Source organism: Scyliorhinus canicula, chromosome 12 (genome assembly GCF_902713615.1).
Source record: "Scyliorhinus canicula chromosome 12, sScyCan1.1, whole genome shotgun sequence".
In the NCBI taxonomy this organism is placed as follows: Eukaryota; Metazoa; Chordata; class Chondrichthyes; order Carcharhiniformes; family Scyliorhinidae; genus Scyliorhinus; species Scyliorhinus canicula.
Window position 1 is genome coordinate 72,546,853 of NC_052157.1, and position 19,149 is coordinate 72,566,001.

Genomic DNA, 19,149 nt, shown 5'->3' on the forward strand with positions numbered 1-19,149 from the left:
TGCCTCCCGCATGGGCAGATAGGATCCCTGATTTAAAATCTCATGCAAAAGGGCGGCCCTTTAGACAGTCAGTACAGCACTCCCTCTGTGCTGCAAGAGCGACCGCTTTGATTTTTCTGCTCAAACCCTGAAGTCGGACTTGAACTGGGATTATTCTTTCTCTTTAACCTTTCACAGGATGTGGGCTTTGCTGGCAAGACTAGCATTTGTTGCCCATCCCTAATTGCCTGTGCCTTGCTTGGCTATTTCAGAGGGTTAGGTACGAGTCAGAGGCATTGCTGGGGGCCTGGAAACGCATATAGGCCAAACCGGGTGAGGACGGCAGATTTCCTTCCCAAAAGGACATTAGTGAACCTGATGGGTTTTTACAATAATCAATGATGGCTGTCATAGTCACCATTACTGAGACTGTCTTTATATTTCTCGAATTTATGAATTGAATTTAAATTTCGCCAGTGGTCATGGTGGGATTTGAACCAATGTTTGCTGCAGCAATAGACCGGGCCTCTGGGTTACTAACTCAGTGACATTGTCACTCTCCATCAATTTGATTCAGGGGCAAGAATGCAACTGACAATTTCCCAGCATGATTCCTGGACTCCCAAGGGTTAAATTACATGCAAAAAGGGCCTGAATTCTCTGGAATTTAGAGGTTAGTGGTCATTTGATTGAGATTGTCAAGATTTTGTGTTGAAAGTTGGGATTTAAGATCTATTGTATTATAGGTATTTGGTGCAGTAAAGGTTAAAAGCCTAGGTTAGTGTGTGTGTGACTGCTGCAATCATGTTTTAAAAGAAATCCTAGTTTGAAAGACACGTGTATATTTTGGGAGTGTAGCCACTTAAAATGGCCACTAACAAGCACAAAATGGAAGACTGCAAAGAGTGCGGGGAAAACAGACATGTTAAAGAGCAAACAGCTTGCAGAGCCATTAAGTATTGGGACATTTGCAGAAACCGGTTTCCTGACAGCTGCAGAGATCAGGCAGCGCTGTAAATGAGAAGCCGTTAGCATATTAATGAGGTGATACCGGGCCAGTCCCAGGTACAATGGACACAAATTAAGTATCAATCGATACATTCAATAGCAGACCAGACACGGTGGAGCCAGAGAAGCGCAGGACAATAAGTCCTAAGAACCGCCCCAGCGATCAAGGAACGGCCCTAGGATTGGGGGGTTCAAACCATATCAACTGGGAAGAGGCCCAATCGATCCCCAGCAGGTGAGGGAGCCCGCCCAAAGGGGCGCGGACCCCCTGGGACCTATAAAAGAGAGGTCCCACACATGGTTCAGTCTCCTGTCTCCGGCCTCCGACTCCAGCCTCCAGACCCCTGTCTTCTACATCAGCCGTTGAGCAGCAGCCGCCAATAAGTAAGTGCCTAACAACGACCGCTACCTGAAACCGGCATTACTTACACCCTTGCTGACTGATAGTGATCCGAAGCCTGCAGACCAGACCAGAACAAAGGCCTTGTTCCCTGACCTCGCAGTTCCTTCTTAGCCAAGTATTAGTTGTCTCGTGGTAGAAGTAAGTTTAATCTTTAGAGTGTGCATGAGTGTTGTTATAATTGTGTTATAATAAACTCTAATTGTTTTGGACTTACTAATTGGTGTACAGCTTTATTGCTTTGAACTTAACCTTGAGACTTGTGACGGTGTCTTTACGGCACCTGGCGACTCCAGAGCTTAGAACGTGAAACAGAGCCAAAGCGAGTGTTAAGCACACTCACCCAAAACGAGCAACAGGAGCCAGATGTGCGATTGAACCATTGTTTAAAAAAAACTTGTTACAATTGAATTTTGTTTTGTTTAAGGGATTCCCAGTGGAGTTAATTAGATTTCAGTTTGGTAAGATGTTGTCATTGCTGGGTGGAGGTAAGGCATCAGGCATTTTGTGAAAGCAGTTCAGTTCCGATCTGAATGAAACTGTGTCCAGAGGTCAAACAGTTTGCTCTCACTGAAGTTCAGTTAAAAGAGATTATCGAGACTCGGTAGCGCGGCAGCGGAGGAGCCGGAGCGCGGCAGCGGAGGAGCCGGAGGAGCCGGAGCGCGGCAGCGGAGGAGCCGGAGCGCGGCAGCGGAGGACGGCAGCGGAGGAGCCGGAGGAGCCGGAGCGCGGCAGCGGAGGAGCCGGAGGAGCCGGAGCGCGGCAGCGGAGGAGCCGGAGGACGGCAGCGGAGGAGCCGGAGGAGCCGGAGCGCGGCAGCGGAGGAGCCGGAGCGCAGGAGCCGGAGCGGAGGAGCGGCAGCGGAGCGGCGACGGCAGAGGAGAGGCAGCGACTGGGGGGCCCAACAGCAGCAGGTCCAACCCCTCTCCCTCCCCCCCCCCCCTCCACGCGGGCCAGGAGCGGTGCGGCGGCGGCGGCCCCTCTTCTCTTCCCCCCCCCCCCCCACGCGGGCCAGGAGCGGTGCAGCGGCGGCGGCGGCCCCTCTTCTCTTCCCCCCCCCCCCCCCCCACGCGGGCCAGGAGCGGTGCGGCGGCGGCGGCCCCTCTTCTCTCCCTCCCCCCCTCCCCCACGCGGGCCAGGAGCGGTGCGGCGGCCCCTCTTCTCTCCCCCCCCCCCCCCCCCACGCGGGCCAGGAGCGGTGCGGCGGCGGCGGCCCCTCTTCTCTCCCCCCCCCCCCCCCCCCACGCGGGCCAGGAGCGGTGCGGCGGCGGCGGCAGCGGCCCCTCTTCTCACCCCCCCCCCCCCCGCCAGCAGCGGGGCCACCCCCCCCCCCCAGCCAGCAGCGGGGCACCCCCCCCCCCACAAGCAGAGGGGACACCCCCCCCACAAGCAGCGGGGACACCCCCCCCACAAGCAGCGGGGACACCCCCCCCCCACAAGCAGCGGGGACACCCACCCCCCCCCCCACAAGCAGCGGGGACACCCCCCCCCCCCAAAGCAGCGGGGACCCCCCCCCCCCCCAAGCCAGCAGCGGGGACACCCCCCCCCCCAAGCCAGCAGCGGGGACACCCCCCCCCAAGCCAGCAGCGGGGACACCTCCCCCCCCCCCCCAACCGGCAGCGACCACCGGCCCCCTCGCCCCCCCCCCCCCCCCCCCCAACTGCAGTGACCACCACGTGGCAAGGACAAAGAGACAAAGGGACTCTCTCTCTCTCTCTCCTGGTTGAGTGGGGAGAGAAGACAAAAGAAAAAAAGAGACTTTTATTTCTGTTCAACCCAAAAGAAAACTGGTAAAGAGAAAAGGGGTAGGGGAAATAAATTTTTTTTTAAAATAAATAAAAAAAAATATATATATATATAGATATATAATAATAAATAAAATAAAAATAGGGTGCGGAAAAGGGGGAAAAGAAGAACAAGGAGAGAAGAAAAGATGAAGGGGAAGGGGGAGAAAAAAATGCCAGAAGGGAACCAAGAGAAAGGGGGCACCGGAAGTAGACGGGGCAAAGGGCAAGCCAGCTCGGGCGAACGAGTCAACACGCGAAGCGGCGGGAAGAATGTTTCGCCGCATCCAGAAGAGCTGGACGGGCGGGCAACCTCTCCCCTGGGGTTAGAGGGGGGCGTGAATTGGAAGGAAGCCTTTGCCGAGGTGGTGAGGGAGCAGCTGCAGGCAATCAAGGCAGAGTTAAAAGCAGACGCACAGGCAGCAGTGACCAGGGCCATGTCAGGGGTGCAGCAGGTTCTGACCAGACTGGAGAAGAAAGTGGATGCCCAAGGGAAGATACTGGAAGCCCAGGGGGCAACCATTAAAGAGCTGGAGAAGGCAGCGACTGACGCGAGCGACCGGGGCATATCCCTGGAGAGGGGAATGGTGAAACTGAGGGCAACACAGGGGAGCCTGAAGGGCAGGGTAGACGACCAGGAGATCAGCTCGAGAAGGCAAAATATTAAGATAGTGGGCCTGCCAGAGGGGATAGAGGGTAGAAATCCCACAACATTCGTGGCTGCGATGCTGGGCTCCTTAGTGGGGCGGGAAACTTTTCCCACCCCACCGGAAATGGACAGAGCTCATCGGTCACTGCGCCCGAAGCCCAAGGAAGGGGAAAAACCGAGAGCAGTTATAGCCAGACTGCACCGGTACCGGGATAGGGAGACAATCCTGCGCTGGGCCAAGGAGAATAGAGCCTGCAATTGGGACGGGCACGCCATCCGAATCTACGAGGATTTTGGAGCGGACATAGCTAAGAGACGGGCGGAGTTCAACAGAGCGAAAGCAGCTCTCTATAAGAACAAAGTACGTTTTGGTATGCTGTACCCAGCAAAACTCTGGGTCACATACCAACACAAGGAATATTTCTTTACAGCCCCTGCCGAGGCGAATAGATTCGTTGAGGAGCACGGGCTGGAAAAAATAAATGGGAAGTAGGGACGAGGGGCCCATGGCAAGGAGATACGTCATGCCAACGGGGGGGTGGGGAGGGGCGAGGCAAAGCCAGCCCCCTCCCCCCTGGCAGGAACACCTAGAACGAAAAACAACCCAATGCCCAAGGGCCCGCTCCAGGTGGGAGGCCAGGTCCCGGCACGAGGGAACGGGAGTACTGGAGAGGGGAGAGGGGAAGCGGGACAGCAACCTCCGAGAGGGGAGCCACCGTGCTAGCAGGAAAGCTAGCGAAGGGGGCGCGCAACAGAGCAGGGCCGCAGCGCACCCCCAACAGGGGGGAAGGCGCCAGGCAGGGGAGGGGGGGGATCACCCATCAAAGGTGGGAGAGCAAATGGGGACAGGAATGGGGGAGAGAGGGGCAATGGAGGGGTATACAGGGGTATCCCCGAAAGGGATAGAGCGGGGGGGGGGGCACTCGGGGGGCGAGAGACCAGGGAGGGGAAATGCAGGGACGAAGGGACAAAGGAGGCCAGTAAGGGAATAGGGCCACAAAGTGCCACAGACAAGGGCTCGAAACAGGGAACTGCTGCAAGCACCCACCCAGTACGGTCTGTGGGTGAAGGGGCCCCCCGGAGTGCAGGGGACTACCCGCGTGGCGGACACACAGTGGACGGCCATGGCGGGTGTCCCCGGGACAAGGGGGAACCCCGGAGCGCAGGGACCCGACCGCATGGGGAGAGCAGTGATAGTGGACATCCTGGACGGCCCCCTAACAAAGGGAAACCCCAGAGGGCAGGGGCGCGTCCACCGGACAAATATGGTTAACCCCACAGGAGCAAGGGGGCAGAAGCCCCCCACCAGAATAGTCACCTGGAACGTAAGGGGACTTAACGGCCCAGTGAAGAGATCTAGAGTCCTCACCCACCTTAGAAACATGAGGGCCGACATAGTCTTCCTCCAAGAGACGCACTTGAGGGAGCAGGACCAACTGCGGGTAAGAAAGGGCTGGGTGGGACAAACCTATCATTCCTGTTATGGGGCAAGGGCCAGGGGGGTGGCGATCCTGATTGGCAAGAGGACAATGTTTAGGGCGACAAAGACGGTTACGGACCCAGGGGGACGGTATGTCATGGTCAGCGGGGCCCTGGATGGGGCGCCGGTAGTTCTAGTTAACGTGTACGCGCCCAACTGGGACGACACGAGCTTCATCCAAAAGACCATGGCAGAAATCCCGGACATAGCGACGCACCGACTAATCATGGGGGGGGACTTCAACTGTGTACAGGACCCAACGACGGACAGATCAAACCCCAGAACGGGGAGAACCTCAAACATGGCAAGGGAACTCAGCCACTATATGGAGCAGATGGGAGCAGTAGACCCCTGGAGATTCGCCCACCCGGGGGAGAAAGAATTCTCTTTCTTCTCCCCAGCACACAACGTGTACACCAGAATTGACTTCTTTGTGGTGGGGAAAACGGTGCTTCCAGAGATAGACAAGGTGGAATACTCCGCAATTGTGATATCAGACCACGCTCCACACTACATGGATGTGCGGCTAGAGACGGGAAGGGCCCAGCGCCCTAAATGGAGGTTGGACGGTGCCTTACTAGCTGACAAGGCCTTCAGCGAAAGGATAGCGCAGGCCATAGCGGAGTATACTGAGATCAACCAAAACGGGGAGGTCTCACCCTCCACGTTCTGGGAAGCGCTTAAGGCCGTACTAATAGGGGAAATCATAGCCTACAAAGCGCAAAGAGATAGGGAGGAAAGGGTGGCTAGGCAGAAGCTGGTCGACTCCATACTGGAGGTAGACCATAAATACTCCGAGGCCCCGACTGTAGAACTCCTGGCGGAGAGAAAAGAATTACAAAGGAACTTTGACCTGCTCTCCACCAGGAAAGCAGTACACCAACTCCGCCAGGCACGCGGGGCCCTATACGAACACGGAGACAAAGCCAGCCGCCTGTTGGCCCACCAGCTGAGAAAGCAGGCAGCCAGCAGAGAAATTGCGCAAATCAGAGATACCAGAGGCACGTTGGAAACAGAACCAGAGAGGATTAACAAAACCTTCAAGGCCTTCTACCAAGAGCTGTACACCTCAGAGCCCCCAACGGGGAAGGCTGGGATGAACCGGTTTCTTGACGGACTGAACATACCAGTTGTGGGAGAGGGCAGAAAACGGGATCTGGAAGCACCACTAGCACTGGGAGAGATCATGGAGAGCATTAGCTCCATGCAGGCGGGGAAGGCGCCGGGACCGGACGGATTCCCGGCGGACTTCTACAAAAAATTTGCGGCAGCGCTGGCCCCGCACCTGCGGGAGATGTTCACAGACTCGCTAGCTAGGGGCACGTTGCCACCCACGTTAGCACAGGCCTCAATCTCGCTGATACCTAAGAAAGACAAAGACCCAACGGAATGTGGGTCATACAGACCCATATCTCTGCTGAATGCAGACGCCAAAATACTGGCCAAAATCCTAGCCAAAAGGCTAGAAGACTGTGTACCTGAGGTGGTCACAGAGGACCAGACGGGCTTTGTCAAAGGTAGACAGCTGACCGCGAACATCAGGCGCCTGCTGAACGTGATAATGACCCCCTCCGGGGAGAGAACACAAGAGGTGATCGTCTCCCTGGACGCAGAAAAGGCCTTCGACAGAGTCGAGTGGAAATACCTCATAGAGGTACTGGAGCGGTTCGGGCTTGGAACAGGGTTCACCGCTTGGGTAAAGCTCCTGTACAACGCTCCCATGGCGAGTGTACAGACCAACAATACCAACTCCCAATACTTCCAGCTGCACAGGGGCACCAGACAAGGATGCCCACTGTCCCCGCTGCTGTTCGCACTAGCAATTGAACCGCTAGCAATCGCGCTCAGGGCAGCAAAAAATTGGAGGGGGATCCGAAGGGGAGGTAGAGAGCACAGAGTCTCACTCTATGCGGATGATCTGCTCCTCTATATCTCGGACCCACAAAGCAGCATGGACGGAATCATCGCGCTCCTGAAAGAGTTTGGAGCCTTCTCGGGCTACAAACTCAACATGAGCAAAAGCGAGATCTTCCCAGTACACCCGCAAGGGGGGGGGGGGGGGGGGGGGGGGGGGGGGGGGGGCAGCACTAAAGGGGCTGCCGTTCAAACAAGCCCGACATAAATTCCGCTACCTGGGGATCCAAATAGCCCATGACTGGAAAGGGATCCACAAATGGAACCTCACCAGCCTGACGGAGGAAGTTAAAAAGGACCTGCAAAGATGGAACACACTCCCGCTCTCCCTCGCGGGGAGAGTTCAGACGATCAAAATGAACGTACTGCCCAGGTTCCTCTTCCTGTTTAGATCCATTCCGATCTACATCCCCAAGGCCTTTTTCAAAGCGCTGGACAAACTCATCATGGCGTTCGTATGGGGGGGTAAAAATGCTAGGATCCCAAAGAAGGTCTTACAAAAAACAAAAACCAGGGGAGGGTTAGCCCTCCCGAATCTACAATTCTACCACTGGGCAGCAACAGCCGAGCAAGTAAGGGGATGGATCCAGGAGCCAGAAGCTGAGTGGGTGCGTGCGGAGGAGGCCTCCTGCATGGGAACCTCCCTCCGGGCCCTCGCCACGGCAGCACTCCCATCCCCACCCAAAAAACACTCCAGCAGCCCAGTGGTGCAGCCACCCTCCAATCCTGGAACCAACTGCGGGCAGCAACTTGGCCTGACCAAAATGTCGAACAGGGCTCCCATCTGCAACAACCATAGGTTCAAACCAGCACTGACCGACGCCACCTTCAAAAGGTGGAGGCAGGACGGGGGGACACTGACAGTCAGGGACCTATACACGGACGACAGGATCGCAACACTGGACGAACTGACAGAGAAATTTCAGCTAGCTGGGGGGAACGAGCTACGGTACCTGCAGCTCAAAAACTTCCTACGAAAGGAGACAAGGACGTACCCACAACCGCCACGACAGACACTACTGGAAGACCTACTGGACGCAAGTATCCTAGAGAAAGGGAACTGTAGTGACATGTATGACCGACTGGTAGATAGGGACGACACCGTACTGGACGCAACAAGGAGGAAATGGGAGGACGACCTGGGGATGGAGATCGGGTGGGGACTCTGGAGCGAAGCACTGCATAGGGTCAACTCCACCTCCACGTGCGCAAGGCTCAGCCTGACGCAACTAAAAGTGGTACATAGAGCCCACTTAACAAGAACCCGTATGAGTAGGTTCTTCCCGGAGGTGGAAGACAGATGTGAACGGTGCCAAAGAGGCCCGGCCAACCACGCCCACATGTTCTGGTCTTGCCCCAGACTCGTGGAGTACTGGACAGCCTTCTTCGAGGTAATGTCCAAAGTGGTGGGAGTGAGGGTGGAGCCATGCCCGATAGTGGCGGTCTTCGGGGTTTCAGAACAGCCAGATCTATTCCTGGGGAGGAGGGCAGACGCCCTTGCCTTTGCCTCCCTGATCGCCCGCCGTAGAATCCTGTTTGGCTGGCGGTCAGCAGCACCGCCCAGAGCTGCGGACTGGCTGTCCGACCTCTCGGAATCTCTCCAAATGGAGAAAATCAAATTTGCCATCCGAGGGTCGGACGACGGCTTCCACAGAACGTGGGAGCCATTCATGCAACTGTTCCGGGACCTATTTGTGGCCAATGTACAAGAGGAAGAATAGTCGGGGGAAGGTAGCGGGAGGGGGGGGGGCTACAGGTTCGTTACGGGGGTTCGATGGCTAGCTAAGGCCCAAAACCAAACTAAATAAACATGTTGAGGGGGGGGGGGGGCGCAGTTACTACTACGAAGATGCTTACCTGTAAATATGTATGTTAATTTTTGCGTGTTTGTTTTTTTTCTTTTTTCTTTCTCCTAACAATTTGTAATTTGTTCAATATAAAATATGAAAACTGAATAAAAACATTTATAAAAAAAAAGAGATTATCAGTCTTTAAAGCAGTGCAAACGTGTCTGAGATCAAGGGGGAGCTGAAACATGCTGAGAAGCATCTTCTGAACAAATACAGCCAGAGTTTCTGCATGAATCTGACAGGAGTCAGATCTTTTCTTTGAAGCAGTATCAAGCAGTTCTCAAAGAACTTCTTTGGTAGTTAAAGTGGATTGAGAGCTGAGATTTTTTTTTCCCTTGCTGTTTGAGTGGAATTGAGATCAAAATTGAGGATATTGGATTCACCGTATTGAGTAGCATTGTTTAAGAGGTAATTGTAAGTCATTTTCTGGTGTGATATTAAAGATTTTAATACTGTGTTAGTAATAAAGTTTATATTCATATACCATGTCTCTACTTCTTTGTGCAATTACTCCTGGAGCAAAGTATTCTTTCCTCACAGTCTTAAAAAATTAAAATCGAACAGTGGGGTTCCTGCCCAGTATACTAGCCACTGTTGCGGTCTGATCCAGGATCGTAATAAAATCAAGACGAATAGAGAGGAGAGTGTTATGGAGAGTAGATATTCGGTTGTTAACTTTAAACCGAAGATTGATGGTCCTCTAAACGGATATGGGATAAAGGCAGGTAAACGGAGTGGGCTGACAGCTAAAATGTTTTCTCATTGAATGGTGACACATCTCCTCTCTTCTCTTCCCCCCCCCCCCCCCCCCCCCCCCCCCCCCCCCCGCCGCCCGGGATGAAACAGTCCTATCCTCTTCCAGTCTTCCAGTGTTAACTCTGAACTTTTATTCGTTCATTGCAGTTTACGCCAGCAATCCGCCCCTTCTTACAAACAATCTCAATTGGCCTGGTGTCGTTCGGGGAAAACTACAGACGACACGAAACCAGCTTAGGTAAGGAGCAAGTGTTGATGCACATATGTTTCACACATTTATTTGTTTGTCTCTTGATTGCGTGTGTGTGTATCCCTGCAAATGTCTTTTTAGGTTGTTGTTACTAAAGTGACCTACTCAGCAGTCAAATTGGCACTGAATACCAAAAGCCTGTCAGAATTAATTTATTGAACTCGCTGTGTATGCTGACACACTGCATGTCCCATACCTCAGTTACCATACAAAGTTCCCTGGCCCCATGGGCCATGCTCCGTTTACCAGCCTACGTGTCTGTCATGCACAGCAGACAGCAGAATTGTCCAGAACTCTTAACTCTGTATCTAACACCGTGCTGTACCTGTCCTGGGAGTGTTTGATGGGGACAGTGCAGGCGGAGCTTTACTTTGTGTCTAACCCCGTGCTGTACCTGTCCTGGGAGTGTTTGATGGGAAAGTTTAGAGGGAGATTTACTCTGTATCTAATCCCGTGCTGTACCTGTCACGGGAGTGTTTTCTGGAGACAGTGTAATGGGAGCTTTAACCATAGACTCTCTACAGTGCAGAGGAGGTGATTCTGCCCATTGGGCCTGCACCGATCCTTCGAAAGAGCACCATACCCAGGCCCACTCCCCGCTCTATCCCCATAACCCCACCTAACCTGCACATCGTTGGACACTAAGGGGCAATTTTGGACTGTGGGAGGAAACCGGAGCTCTCCTGGTAGTGTTTGACAGGAGCGATGTAGAGGGAGCTTTACGCTGTGTCTAACCCCGTACTATACCTGTCTTCTGAGTATTTACTCCAAAGCAAAACATTTCCAATCACAGCCCAAAATTCACAGAATGTATAAGAATAAAATGGAAAGGGAGATTTGATAGTGAGTGCTCAGTAACATTGAAATGTTTTGTCTTTGTTTCAACCTAATGCCTTCACTAGTGGAAGTTGGTAGCATACCGCAATACGGTGAGTACTTTGCCATTTCTCGCTAAAGAAATAAGACCTTTTTGATGTTGTGTAACACTCTTCAGATACCAGTCTGAATCTGGACCATTTCAGGGTTCCAGTACTGCTCTGACTGTAAGGGCGCCAGCCAGGGAGGTCTCCCTGGGTGCAACCAAATAAGAGGCCAATTCCAGGCCCATCATCCAGTCAATTTCAATGCATATGTCTCCGAGGCAGTAAGCCCAATCTGAGGGCCCGCAGACTTGGAAAGATGGCAACCTCACCTTGTTGGAGCAGACTGCAAGGGTGCCTGCGTTCTGAGGTGCCCTGTGCAGAGGTCTGTACATTAATAAACAGTGACCACAGGTGCCAGGCCACCCCTCTGTTGGGATACTTCCTGCAGAGAAAGGGTATTGACTTCAGCTTGCTGATGAATGTTGCTCTGGTGGCAAGTTGAGTGTAGCCACGCCACCACCATCTCCTTCTCCTCCCCTCCCCAAACTTCTCTGGCCACAAGACACAGGAGCAGAAACAGGCCACTCGGCCCATCGAGTCTGCTTCACCAGATCATGACGTATCTGATTATCATGAACTCCCCATTCTCACCTTGTGCTCATAACCCTTGATTTCCTTGTTGATTAAAAAGCAGTCTATCTCAGCCTTGAACATACTTATCGACCCAGTCTCTGCAGCTCACTACCCTCAGGAAGAAATTCCTCCTCCTCTCTGTCTTAAATGGGCAACCTCCTCACTCTGAGATTATGCCCTCTGGTCCCAGACTCTCCCACAGGAGGAAACAACCCCCCAGCACCTAACCTGTCAATCCCCCTGAGAATCCTATATGTCTGAATAAGGTCGCCTCCCATTTTTCAAAACTCCAGTGAGTACGGGCTCAATCTACTCAACCGCTCCTCAGAAGAAATTCCCTCCATCACTAGGATCAACCTAGTCAACCTTCTCTGGATTGCAGCAAATACCAATATATATTTCCTTTGATAAGGGGACCAAAACTGTTCACAATGTTCCAGGTATGGTCTGACTAATATCTTGTTTAGTTTTAGCAATGCTTCCCTATCATTATACGCCATACCTATCTTCAGGAACAAGCCAGGCTTATTCCTCAGTGGGGTCCTGGTATTCAATCCGATTGCGAATGGGTGGCTAATTGTGTAGATTGACAACCCATTGCTTGCATTTCTCACATTCCTCCTTGTCCCGGCTTCAGGCCCAGCCTTTTGGGATTCATTGGGGTTATTGGGTTACGGGTATAGGGTGGAAGTGAGGGCTTAAATGGGTCGGTGCAGACTCGATGGGCCAAATAGCCTCCTTCTGCACTGTATGTTTTATGTTCATTAGCCACCCTCCATTAGCTACCGCCCATCTTCATTGACCGTATCTGAAATTGTCTTTGAAACTAGGTGTTTAAACTTGCTGTGCAAATATATGCTGTTATTCAGAACATAGTACCGGGGGGCTTCTACAGGTAGGCATTCAACCGCTTGAGCTTGTTCTGCCTTTCCCTGAGATCTGTATGTGTCTCAACTTCATTTACCCACCTTACGTCCATATCCCTTGATATCATTACGCCATATCGTCATGGCTAATGGAATGCTCGCCTTTATATCTGGAGGATTGGAGTATAAAGACACAGAGGTTATGCTGCAGCTAGACAAAATCCTGGTTAGACTCCATTTGAGTACTGCAAACAGTTCTGGGCATCACACATTAGGAAAGATATTTTGGCCTTGGAGGGGGTAGGTTTACAAAAATTATACCTGGACTACAGGGTTAAGTTTTGAGGAGAGATTACACAGAATATTCAAGATATTAACAGGGAAAGACAGTAGATAAAGATAAACTATTTCCACTGGTTGGAGATTTTAAAGCCAGGGGGGCATTTAGAGGGATTTAGATTTCTGGGAGATTGGGACCGCTTTTGGGGATTGTAGGACATGTACAAGGTGGGTGGTTTGCACCTGAACCAAAATGGGACCAGTGTCCTTGCAGGGAGGTTTGCTAGTGCTGCTGGGGAGGGTTTAAACTAACTTGGCAGGGGCTTGGGATCCTGAGAGAAGGAATAGATGCACAGCCGGCGGCATGTTGCGCAATGGTTAGCACTTGGACTGAGGACCCGGGTTCGAATCTTGGCCCTGGGTCACCGTCCGTATGGAGTTTGCATATTCTCCCCATGACTGCGTGGGTTTCACCCCCACAACCCAAAGATGTGCAGGTTAGGTGGATTGGACATGCTAAATTACCCCTTAATTGGGGGGAAAAAAATAATTGTGTACTCTAAATTTAAGGGGAAAGAAATGACATAGATGCACAGCCAAAATTAGAGAAGACATCAAATGAGTCAGGAAGGCATAAAATGTCTAGACCAGTTAAGGCACCAGGGACTTTGGCAAGATTGGCAATATTTATTTTAATGCGAGGAGTCTGACGAACAAGGTAGATTAATTGAGGGCAGAAATTAAAACGTGGGTATGATGACATTGCTGTCACAAGGTTGAGAGAGGGACAGGATTGGCATCTCATTATTCCAGGATGCAGAATCTTCAGATGAGATGGGGAAGGATGTAAACAGGAAAGGGTGCTGCAATTTTGATCAGGGAATCAATTGCAGCAACAAGGAGCGATGACATAGATAGAGTAGGAACAAACTTTTCCCCTTGGTGGAGGGGTCAATGACCAGGGAGCATAGATTTAAGGTAAGGGGCAGGAGATTTAGAGGAATGTGAGAAAAAACCTTTTACCCAGAGCGTAGTGGGAGTTTGGAATTTGCTGCCTGAAAGGGTGGTGGAGGCAGAGACCCTCATAACATCGAAGAAGTATTTAGATGTGCACTTGTGATCGCAGGGCATACAAGGCTATGGGCCAAGTGCTGGAAGATGGGATAAGAATGGTTAGGTGGTTGTTTTTGACTGGCTCAGACACGATGGGCCAAAGAGCCTTTTCTCTGCTGTATGACTCTGAGTCTCTCTGACTCTAATCTAAAAATTAGGGCTCGACCATTCAGGAGAGACGTTAGGAAGAACTTCACTGAAGGGATGGCAGAGGTTTCGAGCTCTCTCCCACAAACAGCAGTTAATAGTTGTTAATTTTAAATCTGAGATAGATAGACTTTAGATAAAGAAAGATATTAAGGGATATGCCCCCGTCCCTTCCCCCACCTTACAGCACTGTGGGTATATGGGGACTGCATCAGTTCAAGAAGGTAGCTCACTCACCACCACCTTCTCAAGGGCCCCCTGGCCCCCTCTATTTCATACCCTGACTTGTCCACTTGGTGTATACAATCCCTATAAATGTCTCAATTCAACCTGCATATGTAGCCTTCTGGGAAAATGCACTCTACATTCCCAACAGCCCACTATGTGAATTGATTTTATTTCCTCTGGATTCATGTTTAACCACAAAGAAAAATTCACTTGATTATGCGGTGAATAATCCTTAACCTATTGGTAAACATGTAGATGTAAAGTATTCTAAAATGCTTCAACTATGAAGAATTACTTTGATCAACGGGGTTTGTGTTTTATGTAGATACTGCACTGATTTTGTGCACAGCAAGATCCCACCACCAGCAGCGTGATTTCTGAGCCACTCATTTTTTTTTAGCATTACTGGTTGAGGGAGAAATGTTGTACAGGATTCTGAGACAATCTACTGCACTTCTTTGAGTCATGCAATTAAGGGCGCAATCTACCGGCCATGCTGCGCCTGAATGGGGTGTGGAGAGTCCCTTTTCTACCATGTTGGTGATCCACTCAAAAGACAAAATTTAAATTAGCCAGACCTGGTCTACTCTTCACAAAATCATACCATCTCTCCCTGATTGACTCATATTTGCTCAGGTGCCCAGGAAGAAGGAACTGTTGCTAAGTTTGCAGGTGATACAAAGATATGTAGAGGTAGTATTGAGGAAGCAGGTAGGCTCCACAAAGACTTGGACAGGCTAGGTGAGTGGGCAAAAAGTAGTGGATGGAATGCATTGTGGAAAAGTGCAAGGTTATGTACTTTGTAAGGAGGAGTGGAGGCATAGACTATTTTCTAAATGGGGAAATGCTTAGGAAATCAGAAGAACAAAGGGACTTGGGAGTCCTTGTTCAAGATTCTCTTAAGGTTAACATGCAGATTCAGTTGGCAGTTCGGAAGGCAAATGCAATGTTAGCATTCATGTCGAAAGGGGTAGAATACAAGACCAGGGATGTACTTCTGAGGCTGTACAAGGCTATGGTCAGACTCCATTTGGAGTATTGTGAGCAGTTTTGGGCCCCATATCTAAGGAAGGATGTGCTGGCCTTGGAGCAGGTCCAGAGAAGGTTCACAATAACGATCCCTGGAATGAAGAGCTTGTCGTTTGAGGAACAGTTGAGGACTCTGTACTCGTTGGGAGTTTAGAAGGATGATGGGGGATCTTATTGAAACTTACAAGATACTGCAATGCTTGGATAGACTGGACATGGAGAGGATGTTTCCACTTGTAGGAAAAACTAGAACCAGAGGACGCAATCTCAGACTAAAGGGACGATGAGGAGGAATTTCTTCAGCCAGAGGGTGGTGAATGTGTGGAACACTTTGCCGCAGAAGGCTGTGGAGGCCAAATCATTGAGTGTGTTAAAGACAGAGATAGATAGGTTCTTGATTAATAAGGGGATCATGGTTTATGGGGAAAAGGCAGGAGAATGGGGATGAGAAAAATATCAGCCATGATTGAATGGCGGAGCAGACTCAATGAGCCGAGTGGCCTAATTCTGCTCTTATGTCTTATGGTCTTATGATCTAAATCCCAGCCATTTCTCCACAACTACGGCACCGTGGGTGGAATGCAGCAGCTCAAGAAGATGGCTCATCAACACCTTCTCAAGAGCAGTTAGGGATGGGAAACTAGTGCTGGTCTTGCCAATGATGTCCACCACCCATGAAAGAAGAAAAAAAGAAAGCTAAAGTTACCTGGTTTCCCTCTTCATAATTTTCTTTTTTTTAAATAGTTTCAAGTTTTTGATATTTTAAAACATACAACATAGTAACAATGAAAAAACAACAGCAACCCCCCCCCCCCCCCCCCACTCCAATGGCACCCCAGTAACCTCAATCAAACACCCTACTTTTACCCCTGCCTCCCCCGTAACAGTTGACAGTATCCAGCTCCTTGAAATGTAGTACAAACAAACCTGGTCTCTTGTGGAACCCTTCACTCGCTCCCCTCAAAGCAAATTTCACCTTTTCCAGATAGAGAAACTCCACTAGATCCCCCAGCCACACCGAGGCACGGGATGGAGCAACTGACCTCCACTCCAACAGGACCCACCTGCGAGTGAGGCAAAGGCTAAAAAAATCTGTCCCCGCTCCCGTCTTCAGCTCCGGAAGGTCCAGCACCACAAATATGACCCCCAGGGGACTGGGCTCCAAGTTCATTCGCAAGACCTACGACATGGTGCTGAAGAACAACCTCCAAAATTTCTCTAACTTAGGGTAGGACCAGAACATATGCGTGTGATTGGCCCGGCCCCTCCCACACCACTCATAAGTATCCTCTATGCCTTCAAATGGCTCATGCGCAACATCGTCAGGTGCACTCTGTACTATCTATGGATGTATCAATCCCAGCCTCGCACATAAGGTTGAGGCATTCACCCTCCGGAGCACCTCACACCAAAACCCCTCCTCCAGCGGCATCCCCAGCTCTTCGTCACTCTTGGCCTTAAATGCTCCACGGACACCATATTCTCCTCAACTATCTTCCCATAGGTCACCAAGATGACCCCAGCCCCAGCCCCATCGCCGACAGCAACCCCTCCAACAAAGAGGGTGGTGGTGCTACCGGACCAACAAAATAAAGAAACCCGAAGCCTGAGGCAGTCCGAGTGAGAGCAGGGAAAGAGAGAGAGAGAGACAGATGGCTGGAGGGAAGAAAAAAAGCAAAGTGAAGGGACGGCGAGACGCAAGCAGCAGCAGCAGCGAGGGAAAAGCGCAGGAGCAATGGACGTGCAGGCAGGTGGCCCGACAAGATAAGACGGAGGTTCAGGCGAGCCTGAAAGGGAAACGGATGGCGTACCAAACAGCGGAGCGGGAGCAGAGTGCAACGACCAGCATGAAGGAGGCGCTCTGGTTGGAGCTCCATGCAATGATGAAGGAGGCGCTGGTGGAGACGATGCACAAAATACAGCAAACCATTGAAGGCCTGGAAAGGAAAGTGGAGGCACAAGAAAAAAACGATTCTGGAGTTGGAGAGTGCAACCACGGACCAGAGCGACAGGGTAATAGCCCTAGAAGCCGAGGTGAAAAGGTTAATAACGGCCCAGGGGAGCCTCAGAGGGAAAGTGGAGGACCAGGAAAATAGGTCCAGGCGGCAGAACATTAGAATAGTGGGTCTGTGAGAGGGGATAGAGGGCAGAGACCCAACAGGCTACATCACCCAAATGATGGGCAAGCTAGTGGGAAAGGAGGTATTTCGAAACCCATCGGAAATAGACAGGATGCATAGGTCGCTCCGACCCAAGCCCAAAGCTGGGGAGCTGCCCAGAGCGATTATTTTTTTAAATATAAATTTAGTGTACCCAATTTATTTTCTTCCAATTAAGGGGCAATTTAGCATGGCCAATCCACCTACCCTGCACATCTTTGGGTTCTGGGGGCAAAACCCACGCAAACACGGGGAGAATGTGCAAACTCCACACAGACAGTGACCCAGAGCCGGGATCGAACCTGGGATCTCGGCGCCATGAGGCTGCAGGGCTAGCCCACTGCGCCACCGTGCTGCCCCACCCAGAGTGATTATCGCAAGGCTGCGCTGGTTCCAAAACTGGGAGAAAATCCTAAAGTGGTCCTGACAAATGAAACTGAGCACGTGGGAAGGGAAGAACATAAGGGTGCATCAGGACATTGGGGCGGACCTGGCCAACAGAAGGGCCGAGTTCAACAAGGTAAAATCAGCAATACACAAAAGCAAGGTGAAATTTGGGATGTTATTCCCGGCCAAACTCTGGGTAACATTTCGGGGGAAAGAGCTGTATTTTAACACTCCAGGGGCGGCTGATGGGTTCGTTAGGGCGAATAAACTGGGGGAGGAGCAGCCACAACCGCGATGAAGGACACGGGGACGGAAAAGGAAGGGAAAACCAGAACAAAGAGTGGAGGACAGACCACAAGCGAGGACTATGGATGGGATCATGAACTGTGCACATGTGTTTCATTTCAGGGTTTGTCTCTTCTCTCAATGCAATGGGGGGGGGGGATGGAGCGAGGGAAATGAGGATGAGAAAAGCAAACAGGAGGGCGAGACAAGGGCCAGTAAGAGGAAGGGTAAACAAGGCCAGAACTGGGTGAATACTGGGAGGAGGGCCACCGGACTAGTGAGGAGGGCCAGCACGGGAGGGCAGGAAGGAAGGAGGGCTGCGACGTGCCTCTCAGGGGAGAGGGAGCGTTTGGCACAAGGAGGGGAGGAGGGGGGCAAAAGGGGGGGGGGAGAACACTGGGGGGAGATGGCAGAACAAAAGAGAAGCAAAGAGAAGGGGGAGATAGCGAAGCAGTACAGACATAGGCCTCGGCGGACATGGAGCAGGGCGAGGCACCAAGATGGCGCCGCAAACAGCCACTCTGGAGGGCTTCAGGGCGAAGGGAGACCCTAGAGTGCAGGGGCGCACCCATGTGGTGTACACACAGCTGGCAGCCATACTGGGTGCCCCCTGGACAAAGGGAAACCCTGGAGTGCTGGGGCCCGACTCCATGGTGAGAGAGGCGACCCTGGCCATTTTGGACGGCCCCTAGCAAAGGGAAACCCCGAAGTGCAGGGGCGCGTCCACCAGGTAAGTATGGGTGATCCCGCAGGATGGTGGTCAGAAACCCCCACCAGGATTGTTACCTGGAATGTAAGGGTACTCGATGGCCCAGTGAAAAGATCCAGAGTCTTTGCCCACCTAAGAAGCCTAAAGGCAGATGCAATCTACCAACAAGTGACACACCTGAGGGAGAAGGACCGACTGCTGGTATGGAAGGGCTGGGTGGGACAGACCTACCATTCATGCTACGGGACGAGTACTATGGGGGTAGCATATTAATTAGCAAAAGGAGAGGTTTGCGGAAACCAAGACAATTATCAACCCAGGGGGACGATACGTCATGGTCAGCGGTGTCCTGGAAGGGGCACCGGTCGTACTGGTAAATGT

At 51.8% G+C, this 19,149-nt stretch overlaps 1 protein-coding gene across 4 annotated transcripts in view; it reads left to right on the forward strand.

Moving 5' to 3' along the window:
• lipeb (lipase, hormone-sensitive b) overlaps window positions 1-19,149 on the forward strand; it is a 125,761-nt gene that overhangs the window by 46,641 nt on the left and 59,971 nt on the right. For 3 of the 4 annotated variants that reach the window (XM_038813336.1, XM_038813339.1, XM_038813338.1), the window contains exons 3-4: window positions 9,968-10,058; window positions 10,973-10,999. In XM_038813336.1, the coding sequence (XP_038669264.1) occupies window positions 9,968-10,058; window positions 10,973-10,999 (118 nt within the window). The remainder of the gene's footprint in view (window positions 1-9,967; window positions 10,059-10,972; window positions 11,000-19,149) is intronic. The other variant, XM_038813337.1, reaches the window with a different exon arrangement.